Source organism: Alexandromys fortis, unplaced genomic scaffold, assembly GCF_014885135.2.
Source record: "Alexandromys fortis isolate MF-2015 unplaced genomic scaffold, M_Fortis_MF-2015_v1.1 scaffold_144, whole genome shotgun sequence".
NCBI lineage: Eukaryota > Metazoa > Chordata > Mammalia > Rodentia > Cricetidae > Alexandromys > Alexandromys fortis.
This window is the reverse complement of record NW_026068021.1, coordinates 746,829-768,869: the sequence shown is the minus strand read 5'-3', so window position 1 is coordinate 768,869 and position 22,041 is coordinate 746,829. Positions and strand designations below refer to the sequence as shown.

Here is a 22,041-nt window from a genome sequence, read left to right as displayed (position 1 = left end):
AGGAGGCCAACAGGTAGCTAAATATGCCCAGTGGCGTCAAATCCAGAGACATTGAGAGGTCAGGATCCCCTTGTTTGTCACCAAGGGGAGCCAGGAGAAGAGGTGGGTGGGGTGGGGTAAATCCATCCAGGTAGATTTCTCCAATGAGGGGATAGGATAGCAGAGAATGATGAAGATGGTTGGAACCAGGTTGCCGGTGAGATCAATGATGTAATGAAGCTAAGCACACAGCATTTGTGGGAAGGCTGAGCCATGGAGGAGTGGCAGGGTCCCCCTTTATGTCAGCTTTTCCAAATAGGTAGGATTAGAAGAGGCATGGCGGATGTTCTCAAGGGTAAGGTCACGAGTGGGAGAGGGAGGTCTGGCATACATCCATCCTGTTCTATTTCTCTTCCTGTTGCCCTGACAAAGACACCTTAAGGGAGAAACAGTTTGTTCTGGCTCCCAGCTCAGTGGTGCAGTCCATCATGGTACGGAAGGGATGGAGGCAGGGGCTTGAGGCAGCTGATCACAGCACATTGACAATGGAGGAGCAGAGAGCAGCGAATGCACACCCAACTCCCTTTCTTCACTTATTGTGTCTTGGTTAGGGTTTCTGTTGCTGTGAAAAGACACCATGGCCACGGCAACTCTTATACAGGAAACATTTAGTCGGGACTGGTTTACAGTTGCAGAGGTTCAGTCCATTATCATCATGGTGGGGAGCATGGTGGCATGCCGGCAGACACTGTGCTGGAGAGGTAGCTGAGAGTTCTACATCTGCATGTGCAGGCAGCAGGAAGAGACAGTGAGACATGGGGCCTGGCCTGAGCCTCTGAGACCTCAAAATGCACCCCCAATGACACACTTCCTCTAACAAAGCCACACCTATTCCAAAAAGGCCACACACACTCATTATGGCCTGTGGGGGTCATATTTATTCAAAACACTACATATTATAGCCTAGGCCCCTAGCCAGGGAATGGTGACACCCATAAGTTAAGATGGGTCTTCTGCCCTCATCAGTTAACCTGACCGATCTGATGACCCCTTACAGTTCCCAGAGGCTCCTGGGTGATTCTAGATCCTACCAAGTTGAGAGTTAAAAGCAGAGACCCCCAAGATTTATTCCATAGAGAAAATAGAAAAATCCCTGAGTGTGGATTCCCGCACCTGCTATGGAGCTTATGAAATTCCCAGAAGATCATGTGCTGGGCTGTGATAGCCCTGACTGGAAGCTCCTCTCCCTGCTGCCAGGTTGTGGAGAGATGGCTGTCAGGAGTCACTGTGGAGCCTCATCCTACATGGTCTTTTCCGCAGCACAAGCTGAAGCCCCGTTTTATGAGGAGTGGTGGTTCCTGCTGGTGATGGCGCTCTCCAGCCTCCTCCTTGTCCTCCTGGTGGTCTTCGCACTGGTCCTGCATGGGCAAAGCAAGAAGTACAAGAACTGTGGCACAGGTATGACATCCGCCTCTGTTTCCCTATGGTGACCTGGCATTTGGACATGAGGACTGACATTTGGTTTCTCTGCTAGATCTACCAAGGTCTCCTTTAACAGTGCATAAGTATTATGGAAATAAGTGTCTCAGTGGTAGAGCTGCCTAGAATCCCCCAGTGAGGGGCTGGGGTGTGGCTCAGTGGTAGAGCACATGCCTAGAATCCCCCAGTGAGGGGCTGGGGTGTGGCTCAGTGGTAGAGCCCCTGCCTAGAATCCCCCAGTGAGGGGCTGGGGTGTGTCTCAGTGGTAGAGCCCCTGCCTAGAATCCCCCAGTGAGGGGCTGGGGTGTGGCTCAGTGGTAGAGTACTCTCCTGGCATGCCAGAGTCCCTAAACTTCATCCCAAGCACTAGCCAACCAAGAGAAGAACTCCAGACCTGGAGATACAGTTTCTGTCCCCCTATATTTGCCATGTGTCTTACCCATGGTGTTGGACTTGCTGGATTGGATTCTCTGAATCTTCTTTCCTACACCTCATTGCTGTTATACACTTATGTTTTTAAACTGGACTAGAAAGATGAGTGTTAAAAAAGAAAAATCTCATCCTAGCCCCTTTGATACAGGGATAAGCGGGGACCCACCTCAGGTATTTGGGATAAGCTCACTGAGTGTGATGGAAATTTCCTAGGAAAGGGCCTCTTTCATATACTTTCCATCCCCTCGTCCAGCTCTGACCCCTCTGAGCATCAGTTCCCTCATGGTCAGCAGAGCTCCATGCTCAGCACTGAGCCGGCGCCCCATCTGCGCACGTATGCTGTTGGACTGATCACCATCATTAAAGAAATAAACACGTAGGCGGGGGATGAAGGCAGCCACAGGAACGCTCATGTGGTGCAGCTTCTTAGACGTGGAAGTCAGGAGAAGGCCAATGGAGGCATGTTTCTCAAAGGCAATGCTATGGTTGAGGAAGAGGAGCAGAGCAGGAGGGTGTGATGTTCAGCCTATGGATGCTGCAAGGACCCCACAATGCTACACTAGACGAGAACACATCTTCATACACTTCACATGGATGCTCTTCATTGTCCTCAATTCTTAGAATCCTCATAATGACCAGTAAGACCACTTCTTAGCAACTAGATAAGAGCTTTACCTCTGCGGGCTTCCGCTCCCCACCCTCACAGCCCCCGCCTCACTGCATTTATCAAAGCTGAGCCAGAAAACACAATGGGGCTGGGGAGGTAACTCAGTTGGGAAAGTACTGACTGTAAACATGATGACCAGAGATAGATCCCCAACACTCATGTAGAAAAAGCTTGACCTGGAGTGGAGACAGGTGGATCGCTGGGGCTCCCTCACCATCTTAGCTTGATCTGTAAGCCCCAGATCCCAGTGAGAGACCCTGCCTCAAAAAAAAATGGTTGGTAATGATACCCCAGACTGACCTCTGGCCTCTGCCTTCACACACACATGCACATGTATACATATGTATACACACACACACACACACACACCACAACTACCAGGCTACTTAGACCTACCTGTCAATCTGTCTCTACTTTCTAGAAAGGTCTGTCCTTACTAAAGGGTTGTAGATCTGTTCATGGAGATCACAGCCACGCTAGTCCCCTGGGGACCCCTGCCAGGCATCAGTGCCTCTGGAGGGGTTAAGGAGATAGAGCGCCTAAATCGCCCAGACACTAGGAATCCATCCCTGCAAGGAAGGGTTCATTCCTTTTCTTTTCTGTATAAATTCACTTCTAACAAGTGTTCGTAAATCAGATTTTATTCCTCTGGGATTTGCAGAGTATGAATGGCGTGTCATTTCAGTGAGTTAATGCAGATACACAATAGCATGAAGTCTTCCCATGCCTCTCTCTCCTCTTCCATCTGGAAAGCACACTAGACACAGCAGACCGGCACCTTCCAATACCCAGCCTCCCCCTAGGGTATTGATTTAACATTATAATTGAAGCCTGAGGTTGGGGCTTGTCTCCCAGAAGGTGACTTGGGGTGTGGAATTTAAGCCTTTTATATCCTTGGTTGTTTCCTAGCAAGCGCCTGTTAGCCCCTCTCATTGTGTCCCCGCCAGTCTGATACCCATCATCACATCCCTGGGCAGAGGCAAACTTAGCATCATTTACCGCACTGGCTCTAAGGTCTTTTAAGTCTCAGCATCCTGCCACATGGAAGGTGCAGGGTTCCCGGTGCAGGGAATCCTCTCAGGGCAAACATATACCTTTACCATGTCTTGGGGGTGGGTAAGACTGTCCTAGAGGCAGCAGGATAGTGAGGAACGTGCCAGATAAAATTCTCACCTTCAAAGACTCTCTCAGCTCACATAGGAAGGTAGAAGACAATCCCAGCTCCCAAGTAAATGTGTTAGTGCAAGCTTCCCAGATGGAGGCTGGAGAGATGGCTCAGTGAGTAAGAGTGCTTGCTGTACAAGCATAAAGATCTGAGTTCAAATCCCCAACTCCCTTGTAATATCTAGGACATGGCAATACCCGTGTCTATAATCTTAATGTTGTGTAGGTGTTAACCTAATCTAGAAAACCCTCCACAGACACGGTCAGAGGTTTATCTCTTGGGTGATTCCAAATTCCAATAAATTGTCAAGCAAGACTGAGAGATGACTCAGAAGGTAGATGCACCTGCTGCCAAGCCTGAAGACCTGAGTTCAATTCCCAGGACCTGACTCAACTCCTGAAAGTTGTCCTCCAACCTCCACACAGGCGCTGTAACATTGATACCCACAGAGACATACCAAATAAGTGACTAATAGTTTGTAAAATTTAACCCTCACAGATACACATTTGTAGATGTATTTAAAAGCCTACAATTCAGCGGTTAATGCAAAGACAGAGGCAGCCATCACCACCGTCCATTTGGGACATCTGTCTCACTTTAAGGAAACCCTTTCTTCACCCATCTTACCCATATAAGCCTGCTTTTTTACTTTCAATTTCATTACATGATTGTGAGTCTTTTAATTTTGTGACTTGTGAAACATCTGACTTCCCTGACTTTTAATGAGGGTATGCATTCTGATCACATTTTCATAAAATATTGGCAAGGATGCTGGCATTTTGGCATCGGGCAAGATAAACACTGAAATGCTAATAATATCGCTCTTCTGCTCCAGTGCTGCAAGGCTCGCACGTAGCTTTGCTCCTCAGCTCGGCTCTGACTGCCTCTCTAGCTGAGGCCGATGCCGGGTGATTCTGGAGTCACATCTGACAGGATCACAGGGGCTGGTGGTGCTGACTGAGCTGCCCCCGTGTCACTGCAGTGGACACATTACTAAGACTATACCGCTTTCCCTCTCGGCTCTAGGTAAGGGCATCTCCAACATGGAAGAGTCGGTGACCCTGGATAATGGAGGGTTTGCCGCCTTGGAGCTCAACAGTCGCCACCTCAATGTCAAAAGCACCTTCTCAAAAAAGAACGGAACCAGGTAGGAGGCTGGGCTGAGCCATTGAAGGCCGAATGCCTGGCATGTGTCCCCCCATCCACAGGCACTCACCAAAATATTCCATATACAGCAAAGCAATGTGTGTCTGTCTGGTAACTCCTGTGCTCCTATGCGACGGGAGACAGAGTCCAGAGATCCCCTGTAGGCTCATGGGCCAGCTACCCTGGTATGCACAGCAGCAAACAGAGTCCCTGTGTCAAACGTGGTAGAAGGCGAGGACCAACACCAGAAGTTGTCCTCTGACCTCCACGTATGAGCCATAGCATTTGCACAATTGCACTCACACACATAACATACACACATACACATATGTGTGCACGCACATGCGTGCACTTATGGTCACATGCATGAGCATCTATATACAGATCTGGGGGAGTGCCTTCCCCGAGTAACAGATCGTAGGGTTTCCCACGTTAAGGGCGCATTGTCTCACAGAGCCAGTTTCAATATGAGTCTGCTTTTCACTGCAGTGAGACTCAACAAGGCAGAACAAAGGCTTGGTTCATCTATCGTCTGCCAAACTTACAGTGACAAACTCATCGTGTCTCGGGATGCTTGTGTCCTCTGCCACTCGGGAAGCTTGAATTGTTTGAGGGGTACTGAGACCCAGAGCTGACTAAGCTGACCTCTATCTCTGGAGTAAGGGGGTCCTAGCTGCTCATCCTCTTGGCTGCAATCTCGAGCACACAGACACACACACAGACACACACACAGAGACACCCCCCACACACACACCCATACACACTGCATTCATTAGGACAGGAAGTGGAAGCTAACGGCACCCAGTCCCCTCTTTCCATTTCACCTGTCTACTGAGAGTCAAGGTTTCCCTGTTGAGTCAGAGAAACTTGAAAAGGTCATCACAGAACTTCCAGACCAAGAGGGGCTGACACAGGGGACTATAAAAAAATCGCTGCAGTGTTCCACGTCCTGCTGCAAGTCTGGCTCCACTCCTGAGAAGCATAGCCTTGAGGCCCATAGTCCAAGGATAAGCAGTCCTCTGCGGGTTAAGTTCCCGTGCCTACTACATAAACGGGAAATTATTTTGGGGTAAAGTTGGAAGGTCCTGGCCCACAAAGGACTGTCCCCAAGGAGTCCCCCAGCAAGAGAAGAATGGACATCTTGTGTCACCAAAACAGTAACCTGTGGCTCCCAGGGGAACTGTTACAAATGTGGGCTAGCATGTTTAGGTACTGGATGAGGAAATCCTTCCAGAAGGGTCCACTGGAGCAGACCTCTCATCCCAGCCACTCAGGATGCTGAGGCAGGAGGATTGCAAGGTTAAGGCCTGCCTGGGCTATGGAGTGAGTTCAAATCCAGCCTTGGGAATAGAGTAAGACCCTGTCTCAAAATAAGGAGAGGACTGAGGAATAACTCAGTAGGTGAGCATAAGCCTAGAATCCCTTGCCCAGTGAGGGCTGGGGAAGTCATTAGTAGAGCATTTAGCTAGAGTCCGCCGGTGCACAACTGGGTATATGACTCAGTTTGGCACCATAGGGTATGCTATCGTGTGCACGGGGTCCTGGGTTCAATTCCTAGTACAGAACAAGAAAGCCTTTTCCAATCTCTCCACTTCCGCTACCTGGACAAAGGAGACTATGCGTCCTACAGCCACCCTATGTCCAAGCGGCCTCAGAGGGCTATAGATAGGGACAGACCCACATTGACTCTTAGATTTGTGAGGTTCCCTGGCCCAACTCGGGAGCCATAGTTTTGGGTGAGAGCTCAGGGGAGTGTGAGTTTGGAAGGGTGGGGTGGACAATGGGTGCCCAGGCGTCTGAGCCTCAGGCACTGAGGTAGCTTCTGCAGAGCTAAGGTCAGCTCTTCAGTTCACATCCGTGTGTTCGGAGCCAAGTGCCACCTTGTCACTTGGCCGTCTGAGAGAGCACAGCTGTGACAATGGGTGATCTGAGACAGCCAGAGGGTCTCAGCTCAGCGGCTCCATGCTCACATAGTCCTGGAGAGGAAAGGGCTCTCTGGGCTTCATACGTTCATCCACAACAGTTGGCCTCTCTGAGAGTCCTGAACTTTCTCACAGGGTCAGGTCCCATCACGAGCCCACAGAGAGCCACAGACAAAACCAGATTAAGTCATAAGGGAAAATTAGTCGTTTGTTCTCACCTTAACAGCTCCAGGTTCACAGGTTTAAGGGAACAAAGGGACCAGGGCTGTTTGTAGGATATTTGCATGTTTGCAGAGCCCCAAGAACAAGGCCTGTAGGTTACATGGGTCACCCTGGATGCTCCCTTTAGCTGAAGTCTCACATACCCTTAAAATGAGGCCTAGCCAGGCGGTGATGGTACACGCCTTTAATCCCAGCACTCTGGGAGGCAGAGGCAGGCGGATCTCTGTGAGTTTGAGGCCAGCCTGGTCTACAAGAGCTAGTTCCAGGACAGGAACCAAAAAGCTACGGAGAAACCCTGTCTCAAAAATAAAAAAAATAAAAAAAAATGAGGCCTAGACCCAGCCATGGTGACACAGGCCAGTCATCCCAGGGCCCAGGTAGGAGAACTGCCAGTTGGAGGCCAGCTGGTCTACATAGTAAGACTCTGTCTCAAAGAAGAATAACAGAGACTAGGGTGATAGCCCACTGGGTTAAGTGCCTGCCATGCAAGCATGAACCCGAGTATAGAGCCCCAGCACTCATATAAAAAGCTGGACATCATGGCTCACGTCTGTAACCCCAACATTGGGGGAGTAGATATGGGTGATTCCTGGGGCTCTGTTGCCTGCTAGTTTAGCCAAATTGCTATTATACTCTATCTTAAAACTAAGGTGTTGAGTGATCAACCTCTGGCCTCCACATGCATTCAATACATGTATGCATGTATCACACGTATGTACTGATGCATAACACACACACATATGAATAAGAAATTTTGCTGGGCGGTGGTGGTGCACGTCTTTAATCCCAGCACTTGGGAGGCAGAGGCAGGCGGATCTCTGTGAGTTCGAGACCAGCCTGGTCTACAAGAGCTAGTTCCAGGACAGGCTCCAAAACCACAGAGAAACCCTGTCTCGAAAAAAAAAAAAATTTAGGAGAGACACCATTGGTTCAAAGCTCTCTGATCAAGCAGTGCCTGCTTCCCTTGTAGTGTCTTAGATTAAAAAAGAAGAAAGATTCCTCTAAATGGTTAGATGACAAATGAGTCTATCCGAAAAGAAATCATTTTTGAGGAGGGGAAAGTAGAGGCCCTGAGTTCAGTAAGATGGCTAAGCAGCCTGATGACCAGAGCTCAATTCCTGGGGCTCACAGGGTAGAAGAAGAGAACCAGCTGCTGCAAGGTGGCCTCAGACCGCCACACATATGCCATGGCACATGCACCTGTGAGCACACAGACATACACGTTAAAAAATGAAGAGACCTTTGAACCTCCCATAGGCTTCCCTGGGAAGACTATGGCAGAGCCCACCCCAAGGGAGTTGTAATGGCCAGGATGCCAGACTCACTGGGAATAGGACTTTCCCATGCTCGGTCACCGAGGCTGACTTTCACCATCGTAGTGGGAAGGGCCACCTATCGACAACCACCACTCAGCTTTGCCCTCACCCTCAGCCTGGGGGTCCTGAATGTAAGGAGCACCTCCCAGAGTGCACCTTGCCCATCTAACTGACCACAGTCACAGGGACCACGGAACGGCCCCAGGATGGAGAAGATGGGCTGGATTCTGACTCATTGAACAATTTATCCATGCTAAGAAGAGATTCTCCCCCAAGTTATAATATCTCCTTCTCAGTAAAGAAACCAAGGGAGCAGGAGAGATGGCTCAGGCCTTAAAGCACCTGCCATGAAAGTACTGTGACCTGAATTCAGAACCCATGTCAATACCAGGCAAGGATGGTGGCCTCCCTGTAATCCCAGGTCTCTGGAGGCAGAGGCAGGGGGTCATTGGAGCCAGATAGCTAGCCAGATTAGCCTTAGCAGTGAGCTCTGGGTTCAACTGAGAGACCCTATCAATACAGAAAGTGAAGGCAATCGAAGAAGACTCCTGACATCACCTACAGCCTTCTATATGCAGGTACACACATACAAGCGCATGTATGCAGACATACAAACTTGCAGATATATGTGCACACAACAAACATGAAAATCATTGCTAAAAGATAATAAAAAGGAACAGGGCAGGAAGTTGAAACTGAGTGTGTTTGTTTTCTATTGCCATGTGACAAATGACCATAGTATAACACATATACCAGAGGTAGAGATTGCCCCCGCCTGGGTGGTCTCCTGCTAGGGCCACCCCTAGCCATAGTCCTTATGTCACTGGGCTGTTTTCTCAGATGAGGCTCCATTAGGCCATAATTATCTTCCAAGCTCACTCCAGCTCTTAGCAGAATGTGTCTGTGTGCCCCCCACCCCCGCATGACTTAGGGCTGGCCTCTTCCTGATATAGATTGGGGGCTATCCCTAGTCCCCTGCCACAGAGGTCACTCACAGGATGTTTCTTCCCACAAAGCCAGCCGGAGTTCTTTTTAGGTCTGTCTCTCTTGCTGCCCGTGGGCTGCATGCAGCTGGGGACAGCTGTGGATGGAGCCCAACACAAAATCATAAAGTCATTTAAAACATAAAGTCATTGTAAGATGTGTGTGTTTGCGTGTGCATGTGTGTGCATGCATGTGCATGTGCGTGCGTGTGTGTGTGCGTGTGTGCATGTGTGTGTGTGTGTGTGTACTGGAATTCAGATCTCCAGAACTCAGTGAAAGCCAGGCGGGCTTGATGGCTGCCTGCCTGTGACCCCAGCACTCAGGAGATGGAGACAGAGGCTCCCTGGGGCCAGCTGATTAGCAAGAATAGCTGAATCAGTGAGCTCTGGGTTCAGCCAGAGACCCTGCCGCACAAAGCGGAGAGCTATTGCGGAAGAATCAACCCCTGACCTCCAAATGTCCATCCACATGCATGCAGATATGCAGACGTGCACACGTGCACAATACACACCAAAGAGCCGGCCACACTTTATATTCTATCTCCTGCTGGCCAAGAGGGCTGTCTTCATACAATGCTACGCGATTGTAACAAATGGAATTGATGCCTCCACCCTTTCTGTATGACATACTGTGACCACAGTCACCCCTGTATCCCACTAGTTACAAACCAGACACGGGCTCTGCCTGCAGTATTGTAGGGAGCAGTCGGTGATTGGGCTAAGAATCTGTCAATCTTTAAGGGCTAATGCCTCAGTGTCTTCTTGCCCTTGGGCCCAGCTTTGTGTGCTGAGCCCCAGCAGAGTGGAAGCCCGGGCTAGTGGGCTTTCCTAAACCCACTCACCCTCATCCTCAGGAGACTATCCGCAGTTCCATCCTGATGTCAGACCTCTTCCCTGTAGATTCACCTCAGCCCTGGCCAGCATGTACTTCCTTCCTCTGTCTCCCAGAGTTCCGTGTGCCCTGCATCTCCTGCTGACCCAAACCCCCACGTGCCCTTCTTGTTGAAAGTTCCACTTTGCCAAGACAGCTTGTTCCTAGAGCCCTGACCTTGCACAGCCCCTGAAGCCTACAGGAGCTCAGTGCTTGGAGTTCTACCTCAGCCATAACACGAAGCCCTTGGGGGTGCTGTCCTCCTTGTTCCCACATGAGCGGCTTAGGAGCCCCACCTGCGGGGCTCTGTCCTGTGTCCAGAGTAACTCGTGTTGTCCTGTTGTAGATCCCCACCCCGACCAAGCCCCGGAGGTCTGCACTACTCCGACGAGGACATCTGCAACAAGTACAACGGCGCTGTGCTGACGGAGAGCGTGAACCTCCAGGAGAAGTCGGTGGACGGGTCAGAGTCCGAGGTCAGTGCTGCTGGGCTTCCGAGCCGTGACCACCGTACTTGCTTCTGGGCCTGCGCATTCCTCATATGACATAGGTCATCTCATTTGGGGCTCAGAGTTGCCCCGTGGGGTGGGCAGAGCTGATGGTAGGCTGTAGAAGAAGGAAGTGCAAAATTCCAAGCAGTCTTATGGCTTTTCCCAGGTAGAAAGGAAACAATGTCTATTCACACAGATAGGGAGGCATCAACAGACCCAAGAAAGGTTCCATCCAAGTCGTGGGCAATTGCCTGTATTCCTCCTCTCACTGCTGTGGCAAAAACCCGAGAGAGCAGCTTCAGTAGAGCAGGGTGTGTTTGGCTCACAGTCTGAGGGCACACAGTCCATCACTGTGGGAAGGCATGGCAGTGGGAAACATGAGGCCGCTGGTCACATGGCATCCACAGTCAGGAAGCAGAGAGGTGAATGCCGGTGCTCCACTTGCTGTCACCTTTATATCCAGTCCAGGACGCAGGCTTAGGAGATGGTGCCACCCACACTGAGGTAAACCTAGTTTAGAAACTCCCTCACAGATAGGTGTGTCTCCTGACGGAGTTCGAGGCCCTATCAAGTTGGCTCTTGATCTAAACCACCACATGAGCCAGTGAGTTTATTGAGGCTCCTTGTATGAGCTCAGGTGACTCTCAGACAGCTTCACCCCCCAAGCAACTCTACCCCCAGTCAACTACATATCTTCTTAATAATCTTGGGACACAGAGGGGCCTCATGACAACCCCTCCCAAGAAGATCTCCTGGCCGTTGTGAGCTCTCCAGCTCCCTCCATGAGAGAAGGTTAATGGGCTCACTCACTCCTGTGGGGAAACCAGAACTGTAATGGGGGGGCTCCTGTGCTTAGCAACCCCTGTCTCTGTGTCTCATGGTGGCCAGCATGAAGGGTCCAATCAGTGGTTCTACTGGGTGTCCCCAAGGGTCCTATTTGTAAGCCTCTAGAAGAGCAAGAACCACAGGCCATTTGCTGCACACGTATTCCCGGCCCACGTCTCAGCACACGCCTCAAAATCAATATTTAATCTAAAATACACTCTCACCTTCATTTTTGACCTGATTTGGGGCCTTAGTGAGCCCCGGGGCTCAATAAAACAGCTTCTTTTCAATTGTAGCTCATATACGAACTCCAGCGAGTGGGCAGTGGGTGGGCACCAGCAAGGTCCAGCTGAGCTCCTTTTACATGTTCTGTTTGCAAAGGACACCGGGTCTATAACACAGCCTCGGGCTCTCAGGAAACAGCAAGTAGCAGTGTCTGTCTCTGCTGGACGGCTGTTACTGAAGGCCTGTGGGGACAGGCCTGCTCCTTCTTGGCTGAGGTCAGGCCGTGTCGCAGCATGGTAACTGCTCTTTGAAGCGGGTGAGGAGACAGCAGGATGGCCTTGCGTCAGGCTTCCTGCCGCCAGGAATAGAGCTGGGCCTTGTGGGCAGTGACCTAGCTGCTGGCCCGCTGTTCCCTGCAGTACTGGACATGTCGTTGGTGGTGACTATGACAGCTGAGTGTGCGGAGAGTTCCCTGTGCGCTGACAGGCATCACTCTGTGGTACTGAGCACGGATTGTGGGGCCAGGCCTCATGCCACTCACTCTGCGCATGATTGGAGTCCACCTAGCCCTGTGGGAGGGTCGTTCTTCCGACATTCTCAATAATCCCAACATCTGGGAGGTGGAAAGAGGAAGTTCAGAAGTTCAGGGTCATTCTTGGCTGCATAGCAAACACGTGTGGCCAGCCTGGTTCTCAAAATTAATTAATGAATCAGTTCATTAATTAAAATTTTTTAAATAGGTTAATAGGACATGCCTGGGTCTATTTCTTCTCTCAAAGGTATGAGATGGCTTGGGGTTTTGCATTTGAATCTTCAAACTGCCATCTAGATAAGAAAAACATTTTAGATCTATAGACCAGGCTTGGAGGCTAGGGGTGCTCAGTTGTTACAGGGCTTGCCTAGCACACAGGAAGCCATGGGTTCCATCCCCGGCACTGCATAACACATAACGTGTGGTAGTACACGCATGCAGTCTTAGCACTCAGGAGGTAGAGGCAGGGAAGGGAAGTTCAAGGGCATCCTCGGCTACATAGGGAATGTGAGTCATCCTGGGCTACATGACACCCTATATGAAAAAAAATTCTCAGGCATATTTGCAAATGAGTGCCACAGCACTAGGGTGGATGCTATTGCTTAGCAACCCCGAGTGTTCAGGTGGATGCTATTGCTTAGCAACCCCAAGTGTTCAGGTGGATGCTATTGCTTAGCAACCCCGAGTGTTCCTGCGTGGCGCTCGCTGGTCTCTTTAAGAGCCTCATCTACACCCCTGTTTCTGCCAATCCCTAGCTAACGGTCTGGGGCAGAAAGTGTTCTGTTAGGAAAATAAGCATCAGGGCTGAGCTGCGTTGACCATTATCCCCTCTGAAGGTCAGAGTCGTTCAGACTGCAGACAAAGCGACTTCTGGAATAGTGAGCTGGAGCCCCCAGAGGATGCTGTTCCCAGGGGACAATGAATTAGCCTGGGAAAGTGATTTTGTAAACATCCACCTGCGCGTCTTTGGAAACAGTACCCAGGGAAGACCTGAGTAGAGATTTATAAAAGATCCATTGGGGCTGAGGAGCTGCTCAGTCAGTAAAGCCAGAGCCTGCTGAGCAAATATGGGGATCGGAGTTTGATCCCCAGACCCCATGTAAAAGTGGTGGCAAGGGCTTGTAAACCAGCACTGGGGAGGCAGAGACGAGTGGATTCCTGGAGCTCAGTGACTAGACAGTCTAACCAAATCAGTGAGCTCCAGGCTAGCAAGAAACCATAACTAAAGCGGCGGGTGGAGAGATGGGTTAGTGGTGGAAGAGACTGCTGAGCAAGCATGGGAACCAGAGTTAAGATTCCCCAGAACGCACAAAACCCATGCATGGTGGTGCAGAATCCCAGGGTTTGGGTTTGGCCAGAGGCAAGGGAATCCCAGATGCACACTGGCTGTCGCTGAAGCCAAATCAGCAACTCTAGGTTCAAAGAGAGACCTTGTCTCAAAGACTAAAGTGGAGAGAGACAGGAGGCGGAGAGAAGACATCCATCATTAGCATTAGATACACACACACACACACACACACATACACACACATGCACGCACGCATGCATGCCCATACATGTACTGCCCCCCAGAATTTAAAAAAAAAATAAAGCAGTTTTCAAGATTCTTGCAGCTCTACCTAATTGGAATGATCCTTCACACCTAACTGGTTCCCTGGTGGTGCAGGGTTTTTCATCTTGCTGGTACCTTGCTGAGCTCTGAGCCTGCCCTCGCTGCAGCTCACCAAGCATTCACGGTGCAGCCTGATGCAGCACTCAGTCACCTTCTGTCCTTTCTATGGTTTCCTGGGAAACCAGCACACCAAGACTTCACATCACAGGCAACAAGGAAGAGAAGGAAGGGGGGAAGGGAGGGGGGGAGGGAGGGAGGGAGGGAGGAAGGGAGGGAGGGAGGGAGGGAGGAAGGCAGGCCGAGTGGAAACTCCTTTTTGCCAGTAATTCTCACTCACTAAAATCCATCTGCATTCAAAAATAATGTCACATAAAGAAGTAGAGCTGGCAGCAGAGGAAGGATGGTATCTGGATGCTGCCCCACCAGGGAAGCCCTGGCAAGAGTGGGAGTCCACAGCACCCATCATCTGTCTGGCATCCCGTGGCCTCTCCCAAAGCAATAAAGAAGAAACAAAGTGCACAGTCTTGGTCTTTCTCCCAAGGTGCTTCCTGCACAAAGGAAGAGTTCCTTCAGATTAGCTCGGGGGCCACTTGCCCGTCAAACTGTACCCTCCACTGGCTGGCAGTCTCTCCTGCCACAAACACTGTGCAGACTACCAGGGCAAGGCTCTGATTGGTCAGTGCAAGGCACACACATCATTCTGTGATCCTGTGAACCAATTACTGTCCAGGATGACTTCCTTCCAAGTGATCCAGGGGTAGACACAAGAACTGAGACATGGCTATGTACAGGGCAATGGCCCTTGTATTAGTTAGTTACTCAGTTTGTGCTGTGAGAAAATATCTGACAAAACAACAGAAGGAAGGAAGGAAGGAAGGAAGGAAGGAAGGAAGGAAGGAAGGAAGGAAGGAGGAAGGGAAGGGGGAAGGAAGAAATACGGAGGGAGTGTAGGAAGGAAGGAAGGAAGGAAAGGTGAGTGGGTTTGTTCTGAATCACAGTTCAAAGATGTAGTCCATCATGGTGGCAGGAGCGTGAGGAGTCTGGTCACATGACATCCACAGTCAGGAAGCAGAGAGAGATGGACGCTGGTGCCCAGCTCACTTTCTCCTTTCTATTCAGTCCGGGACCCCACAGAACGCCACCCACTGATATTTAGGCTGGGTCTTCTGTCTTGGTTAATCTAATCCACATAATTCCCTCGTAGACATGTCCAGAAACATGTTGCTATGGTGATTCTAATTCCCACAAAACTGACCATCAAGATTACCTATCACAGTCTCCTACCTGGCCCCCTTGTGACCTTAGCCACAGACCCCTGTCTGTGTACTGTCCCCATCTTTGGTTCAGGAAATACTCAAGGGTGGACAGGAGAGGTCGTGTGAAGCTGCTCTTCCCCTCACGCTGACAAAATGCCTGACTGGCTTTGGTTGATCTCATACAGGTCTGCGGGCATGGGACACAGCATACATTTGTCAGTCAGTGAGGGGCTTGCAGTACATGCATGAGGATCTGAGTCTGATTCCAGCATTGTTGTAAATGGAGCGGTGGGGCTGCATCCCCAGCACCCCAGCCACCTGGCTAGCTTATGCCCTGAAATACACAAACTGTATTCATTTAAGCACTGCTTGCCCCATTTCTATCTAGCCTCTTCTAGGCTAACTCTCGCACCTGGACTAGCCCATTTCTAACAATGTGTGTAAGCACCCCAAGGTGCGCCTACCGGGAAGATTCTAGCCTACGTCCATCCTGGGTCAGAGCTTCATCGTGTGTGTCTCTGAGAGGAGCTATGGAGTCTCTGAGCTCATTTCCTCTTCCTCCCAGCACTCTGTTCTGTTTACTCCTCCCACCTATGTTTTAACCTATGAGCCCAAGCAGTTTCTTTATTACTTAACCAATGACCTTCCGGATGTAAAAACCTGGGTGTGGCACACAGAGTTACACTCCCGGTGCCAGGGAAGTAGAGGCGGGAGGAGCACTGAGGCTCGCTGGCCAGACAGCCCAGCCAAAGTAGAGACTGGCAACTGGGCCCAGTTGGAGACCTGGCCTCAAATATCAAGACGAATGGTTCCTGAAAAATGACATCCAGGTTGTCTTCTGGCTTCCATGTGCATACACGTATTCAGATCCATACACACAGGCATGCGCATGCACACACACTTACACACACACACTTCCACAAAACTGTAGCATTCCATTATAGCCCATCAAAGGTCCAACCTACCCTTGAACCTGCTTCTCTCTAGTCACATAAATGCCAGAAAAAGGCTGGTGGGAGGTTTGAGAAACAGAGGAGGCCTCTGGGGTTTCCTCCGGGTGGATGCTCTAAGTGCTCACAGAGGCGGAATTTACAGACCATGGTTCCACTGGTGACTCCTTCATTGCTTGGTTTCATTTGAGCCAAGACCCACCTGTACAATCTCAGTCTCCCAGTATCCTATGGACGGACAGAAATTGTCCAGAGTCCACAGGTGCTCTATTCCCATTGCCATTGGCTGAGCCTCCGCGTGGGCGTGGCCTGAAAAACCTCATTTGAATTTGTTGATCTTGGTCCTCTGAGCCAGAAGATACCAAGAGGGGCTGAAGGTCAAATTTTGTATGTCGCCTCAAAGGAGAATAAAGTTAGCCCCAGTTTCTGGAACTGGGGAACCAAACAGCCGTCACCCCATCCTGGGGGTGCAGTGAAGTCCCCATGAGAAAAGAGATGGCATCTGTGGATCTCAGTGTCCTCCTCCAGGACTTTGAGAATCTAAGAGCATCTGCAGACTTGACAGCATCCACGCTGAGTCCTGCAGCCCTGCTCTCGCCTGTCTCTGTCCCTTGTCTGCAAGTCCCAGTTTACACACAGAGCATTGCCCCCCTAAGCGTAAGGCCCCTAGAAATTGGCTGGAGGTTATATCTTAGACACAGCCACAAATCCTGGTCCCAGGGGCCCCACTTGGAAGTGTGGAGACCAAAAACCAAAAACGGGGTGTCCAACGGGGAGCCAAGAGTCCACCACAGACTCAGTAAGATCTGCTTCAGCCTCTGTCTCCTTTACTGATCTTTTTCATGACCACACAAAGAACAGAAAATAATTTTGCCTAAGTTAAGAAATGAGAAAACACAGACCAAGTCAGACATTGCTTTGCCTCACACCTGTTACCCCAGAACCTGAAGGCTGAGGTAAAAAGATGGAAATCACAGAAGGGGAGCCAGCCTGCTCTGCACAGGGGAACCTTTCTCAAAAAGCAGAAGGAAGGAAGGGAAGGGGGGAGGGAGGGAGGAGGGGATAGGGAGCGAGGGAGTGAGAGAGGGAAAGCCGACTGATTACTTCTTACAGGTGTTGCTGGCTTATTATATAAAATGAACCTGAGACCCTCAGCATCTCTGGGAGCCCAGAGCTCTCCTGGTTGCTGCGGAGTGTGCTTGGACACCCAGCACTAGAGCAGATGAAAATGCAGGCACCGGCATATTCCAGCAGCTTCCCCTGATGCCGTCTCTATGCCTCCCCAAGCAGCGTGGGTCTTGGCAAGAGGCCACTGAGGTGCCCGCCCCACCTCGGACATGCTGAACTTTTCTCTTTGGTCCCCAGCAGCTCACATCTTGGTCCCCTGCAGACCAAAGGTCAGGAGCACTCCCAGGCCTTCCCAAGTGTGAGGCAGGATAGAGAGAGAATGCCAGCGGAGAAAGGAAGGAATGGGAAAGGCACCCCCCCCCGACACACACACACACACACACACACACACACCCTGGAGTCTCCCCAAAGCTTTCCACCAGCTGAGAACTAAGAATTGCAGCACGGCCGGGCGGTGGTGGCGCACGCCTTTAATCCCAGCTCTCGGGAGGCAGAGGCAGTGGATCTCTGTGAGTTCAAGGCCAGCCCGGTCTACAAAGCAACTTCCAGGACAGATGGGCTGTTACACAGAGAAACCCTATCTTGACCCCCCCCAAAATTGCCACATGATTAACATTTACTGTGAAGCTTGTGGACATAGCGACAATATTCCTCCCATATAAAGGTATCTTATATTAAATAGCAGTGAACCAGGCTTAAGGTTCTGAATGCATATAACATCAGGTGGGGCCTCATTCCTCTCCCAGACATTTTCCGGGAGTCTCAAAAAAAACAAAAACATCCTACATCCGCTGAGCTAGTTTTACCCAGTCAACTGAAGGCCTGTCAGGTGCCACTTGGGACCCACCTGTGACCTCATTTATTTTTCTTAGCAGCCCTTTGAGGATAACAGCATCAAATTCCACCAAAATGGTGTGTGGGGGTATTGTAAAGATGTAGAAAGGCGATTCTTCCCCAAGAAGCCCACACCCACGCTCAGGATGTTCTGTGCACCCCCATCCCACCCCACGCCTTCTCTTAATCCCAGAGCTTCTGATCAGTGTTCAGAATAACTTGTAAGGGGCTGGAGAAATGATTAAGAACATATACACTGTTCCTGCTGAGACCAGATTTTGGTTCCCAACACCCATGTTGAGCAGCTCACAACTGTCTCGAACTCCATTTCCAGGGGTCTGCTGCCCTCTTCTGGACGCCACACAAACTGCGTGTCCACACACACACACACACACACACACACACACACACTCTTAGACACATACATGTGTGAAATTGAAAATGAATCTTTTCATTTTTATGTGTATGAGTGTTTTGCATGCATATAGTCTGTATCCATGGATTTGAAGTACCCAAGGAAGCCAGAAGTAGATGTCAGATCCCCTGGAAGTAGAATTACAGATGGTTTTGAGCTGCCATGTGTGTGCTGGAAATGGAACTCCAGGCTTCTGGAAGAGTGGCCAATGCTCTTAACCACTGAGCCGTCTCTCCAGCCCCCAAATAAAACTTTTAAATATTTATCTTTAAAAAATAAACTCCAACTTTGGCTGTGAAGACAAGAAGACCCAAGTTCAGGTTCTGAGTACCCACATAAAAGCTGGGCACGACAGCATGCCCAGCATGGGGGGGGGCAGGAACAGATGGATCCCGATGACTTGCTGACCAGCCAAGGTAAAATGGCCAGCTTCAGGTCCACTGAGAGCCCCTGCCTCAAAATAATAAGGTGGGTGGGAAAATAGGAGACAGCATCTTTCTCTGCCTCCCACCTGTGAGCAGATGGATATGTAAACACACACACACACACACACACATGCACAAAATACCACTCAAAGATAAATAAATAAAAATTAAAAACTCCCAACTGTGCTTCTCACTGACCCAGTCCTGAATTTTTCTGCGGTGAAGCCACAGATCCGTTTCGCCTGAATGAATGTGATGGAGCTCAGTGTGCTGGTTACTTTGAGTTGATTAGATACTCAGTGGATTAGTTACTTTTCTATTGCTGCGATTAAACACCGTGACCAAGACAACTTATAGAAGGAAGAGTTTATTAGGGCATAAGGTTCCAGAGGGCTTAGCGTCCATCGCTCTTCTGGTGGGAAGGCAAGACAGCAGGTGGGCATCACTTCAACTACCATAGGCTGCTGGGGTGACAGCGCCACCAGCATCTGCGTTTACAGACACTCCCAGGACGGGAGGCAGCATAGGCCTATCCTGGGCTTCCTGGAAGGTGACCCGCAGACCACCCCCACCTGGGGTGATTAATGGGAGTCCCCCTGTTTCCGAATGGTCCTCCCTCACCAGCTCCCTTTCCCCCTTTCACACTGTCCTTCTGCTCCATCCTCAGGCCTCGGACTCGGACTACGAGGAAGCCCTGCCCAAGCACTCCTTCGTCAACCACTACATGAGCGACCCCACCTATTACAACTCCTGGAAGCGGCGTCCCCCTGCCGCAGCACCACACAGATACGAGGCGGTGGCCGGGGCCGAATCGGGCCCACACCTGCACACGGTCATCACCACGCAGAGTGCGGGTGGAGTCTACACACCAGCTGGCCCTGGAGCTCGGGCCCCCCTCACCGGCTTCTCCTCCTTCGTGTGACATCACGCCTCCATCAGGGTAGACGGTGCAGAACTTCTGGAGTCTATTTTTGTTAAGACAATCAACTCCTATAACTGAGCTGAATTTTTTTTGTTTCACACAAAAAGAAATAATAATAATAATTCTGATAAGCGATCTTACCTACTGGTGAAAACTAGGTTTCACTTAGGAAGGTTTTTTTTAATGGCTTTTTGTAACATCGCTGCAGGAAGCAGGTTTCTTTGTTTTCTTTTCTTTTTAAGAGAAGGTATCTCCCTGGTGCGATAGCTCGGCACCGCCGGCGGGGGCGCTCTCGACACACCCCAACCCTGGGCTTCTCTGGCCTCCAAACTATCTGGGAAGGCGAGGACTGGCAGGAGGGGGCGGAGGGGGACAGGTAAACGGCATCCGAGGCCACTTCTCTCTCTACCTCCTTTTGGAGAACCAGCCAGCCTGGATTACTTTCTCCATCTTAGGACAACTTGAGGCTCCTTGCTCTCACCTGTGCTTCAGACAGTTGATCTTACCCCCCCCCTGGGTTCTGTCCGGTTCTCACCAGGGTCCACACAATGCCACTGGCTCGCAAGTGGCATCTAGCCCTAGCCTTGGAGGGCTCAGCTCTGCAGTCCCTCTTGAGGGTGGTGCAACCCTGGGGCTTCCCATTTCTCTGCTCTTCCTCTGTTCTCTCAAGCTGACAGTTACAAGAACAGGAAGTCCCTCCCCCAAGTGGCTCTGGAGGCCACCCAGGCCCATCCACGGCCAGCCAGGTCCTTCTGGTGACCACACGACACACAGTACACAGCCCACCCCCGCTGAGCAAACAGAGGAGCGGAGACGCGTGTTTTTGCAGTTGCTTGTGGCAGTAGCAGGTGTGCATTGTTGAACCAGAGTATTTTTTAAACCTTTTTATCTTTTCTTAAACTATGTCACATGAAATGAATGCGTCTTTGCTGTCTCCAGGTGCCTTTTAATTCATTGTTCAGCTTTGTACGTGGGAAAGACGAGAAGCGATCGTGTGTCTCCAAATAAAACAATCGGCTCTGAGAAACCAACCTGGGCCGCGAGTCACCTAGCACACCCCATACCGGCGCACAGTGGGTACAGCCCTCCCCTTCCTCCTCCTGATGTCCCGTTTCTGACCCCTGGTGCTGCCCCCTCTACCCTGCCATCCAGGGCCAGCCTTTTAGCCTTGACAGGTTTTCTTGGGAATTTTTTTTTTTTAATTTTCATTGTTTCCATGGTTTTGGCTAAATGCAAAGAGTACCAACTATGTGGCACTCAGTGTCCTGCCACCCCTAGCTTAGGTCCAGGGTGTGGATGTGACCAGCTGGCTCCGGCCATGCTGTGCCCAGGGCTGCGGGGGCTCCACGTGCCCACGTCCTGGAGCACTCAAGTGGGTGAGAAGGCTCTGTCTACCCAGGGTCTTGGCACCCAGAGAAGAAGACTAGCTGTTTAATGTCACCAGCAGGGGACTTTGCAGTCCTTTTGCCTTCCAGGAGAGGCAGGGGACATGGATCTTGTCTTGACTCAGATGCCTTGGAAGTCGCTGGTGTGGCCCCAGGACACAGGAAGTTCTCCTTGGGATATATATATACACACACACATATGTATATATATATATGTCTTTCAGTTTTTCCCACAGTAAAAAAAATCTCAGCCCTCCTCTTCCTTCCTCTTCTTCTTCTCCCCTCCTCCTCCTTCCCTCTTTCCTGCTCCCTTCACTTATCCCTCCCCTTCTTTCTCTCCTCCCTCTTTCTTATACTCCTCCATTTTACCCCTCCTGCCTTTACTTCCTCTCTCCCTTCCCTCCCTCTTCCCTCCTTCCTCTCTCCCTCCCTCCCTCCCACCTCCTATTGCCCCTTCTTCTGCCTTTTCCTTTCCTCCTCCTTCCTTCTTCACCCCCTTCCCTTCCTTTTCTGAGCTGAAGGGGAAATAATTCTAAACCAAAAATCCTAGATGTTCTGCCAAAGCCACTTCCGTGTGGGGACTGCCACCCTCGTGGTCTACGGGAGGGATCCTGTGTCCACGTCAGTGGACAGCGCCACTTCCGTTTGGGGACTGCCACCCTCGTGGTCTACGGGAGTGATTCTGTGTCCACGTCAGTGGACAGCGCCACCTCCTCCCTGGCCCCAAAGGAGCGAAGTGAACAGAAGACGCATGTCACCAACTGAATGTCTGGAAGGTGGCGCCCACCAGAGGCCGGGGACCAGGCTGGCTCCCATAGGCTTTGCTGTCTTTAGCCATAAGGACTTGGTTGCTTTAACG

At 50.7% G+C, this 22,041-nt stretch overlaps 1 protein-coding gene across 1 annotated transcript in view; it reads left to right on the top strand.

The window, feature by feature from the left end:
• Sdk1 (sidekick cell adhesion molecule 1) overlaps positions 1–20,828 on the top strand; it is a 961,631-nt gene extending 940,803 nt beyond the window's left edge. Inside the window, exons 42-45 of the mRNA XM_050163182.1 lie at positions 1,300–1,437; positions 4,749–4,869; positions 10,529–10,658; positions 19,543–20,828. Of these exons, the coding sequence (XP_050019139.1) occupies positions 1,300–1,437; positions 4,749–4,869; positions 10,529–10,658; positions 19,543–19,797 (644 nt within the window). The 3' untranslated portion in view covers positions 19,798–20,828. The remainder of the gene's footprint in view (positions 1–1,299; positions 1,438–4,748; positions 4,870–10,528; positions 10,659–19,542) is intronic.
• The last annotated feature ends 1,213 nt before the right edge of the window (positions 20,829–22,041 follow it).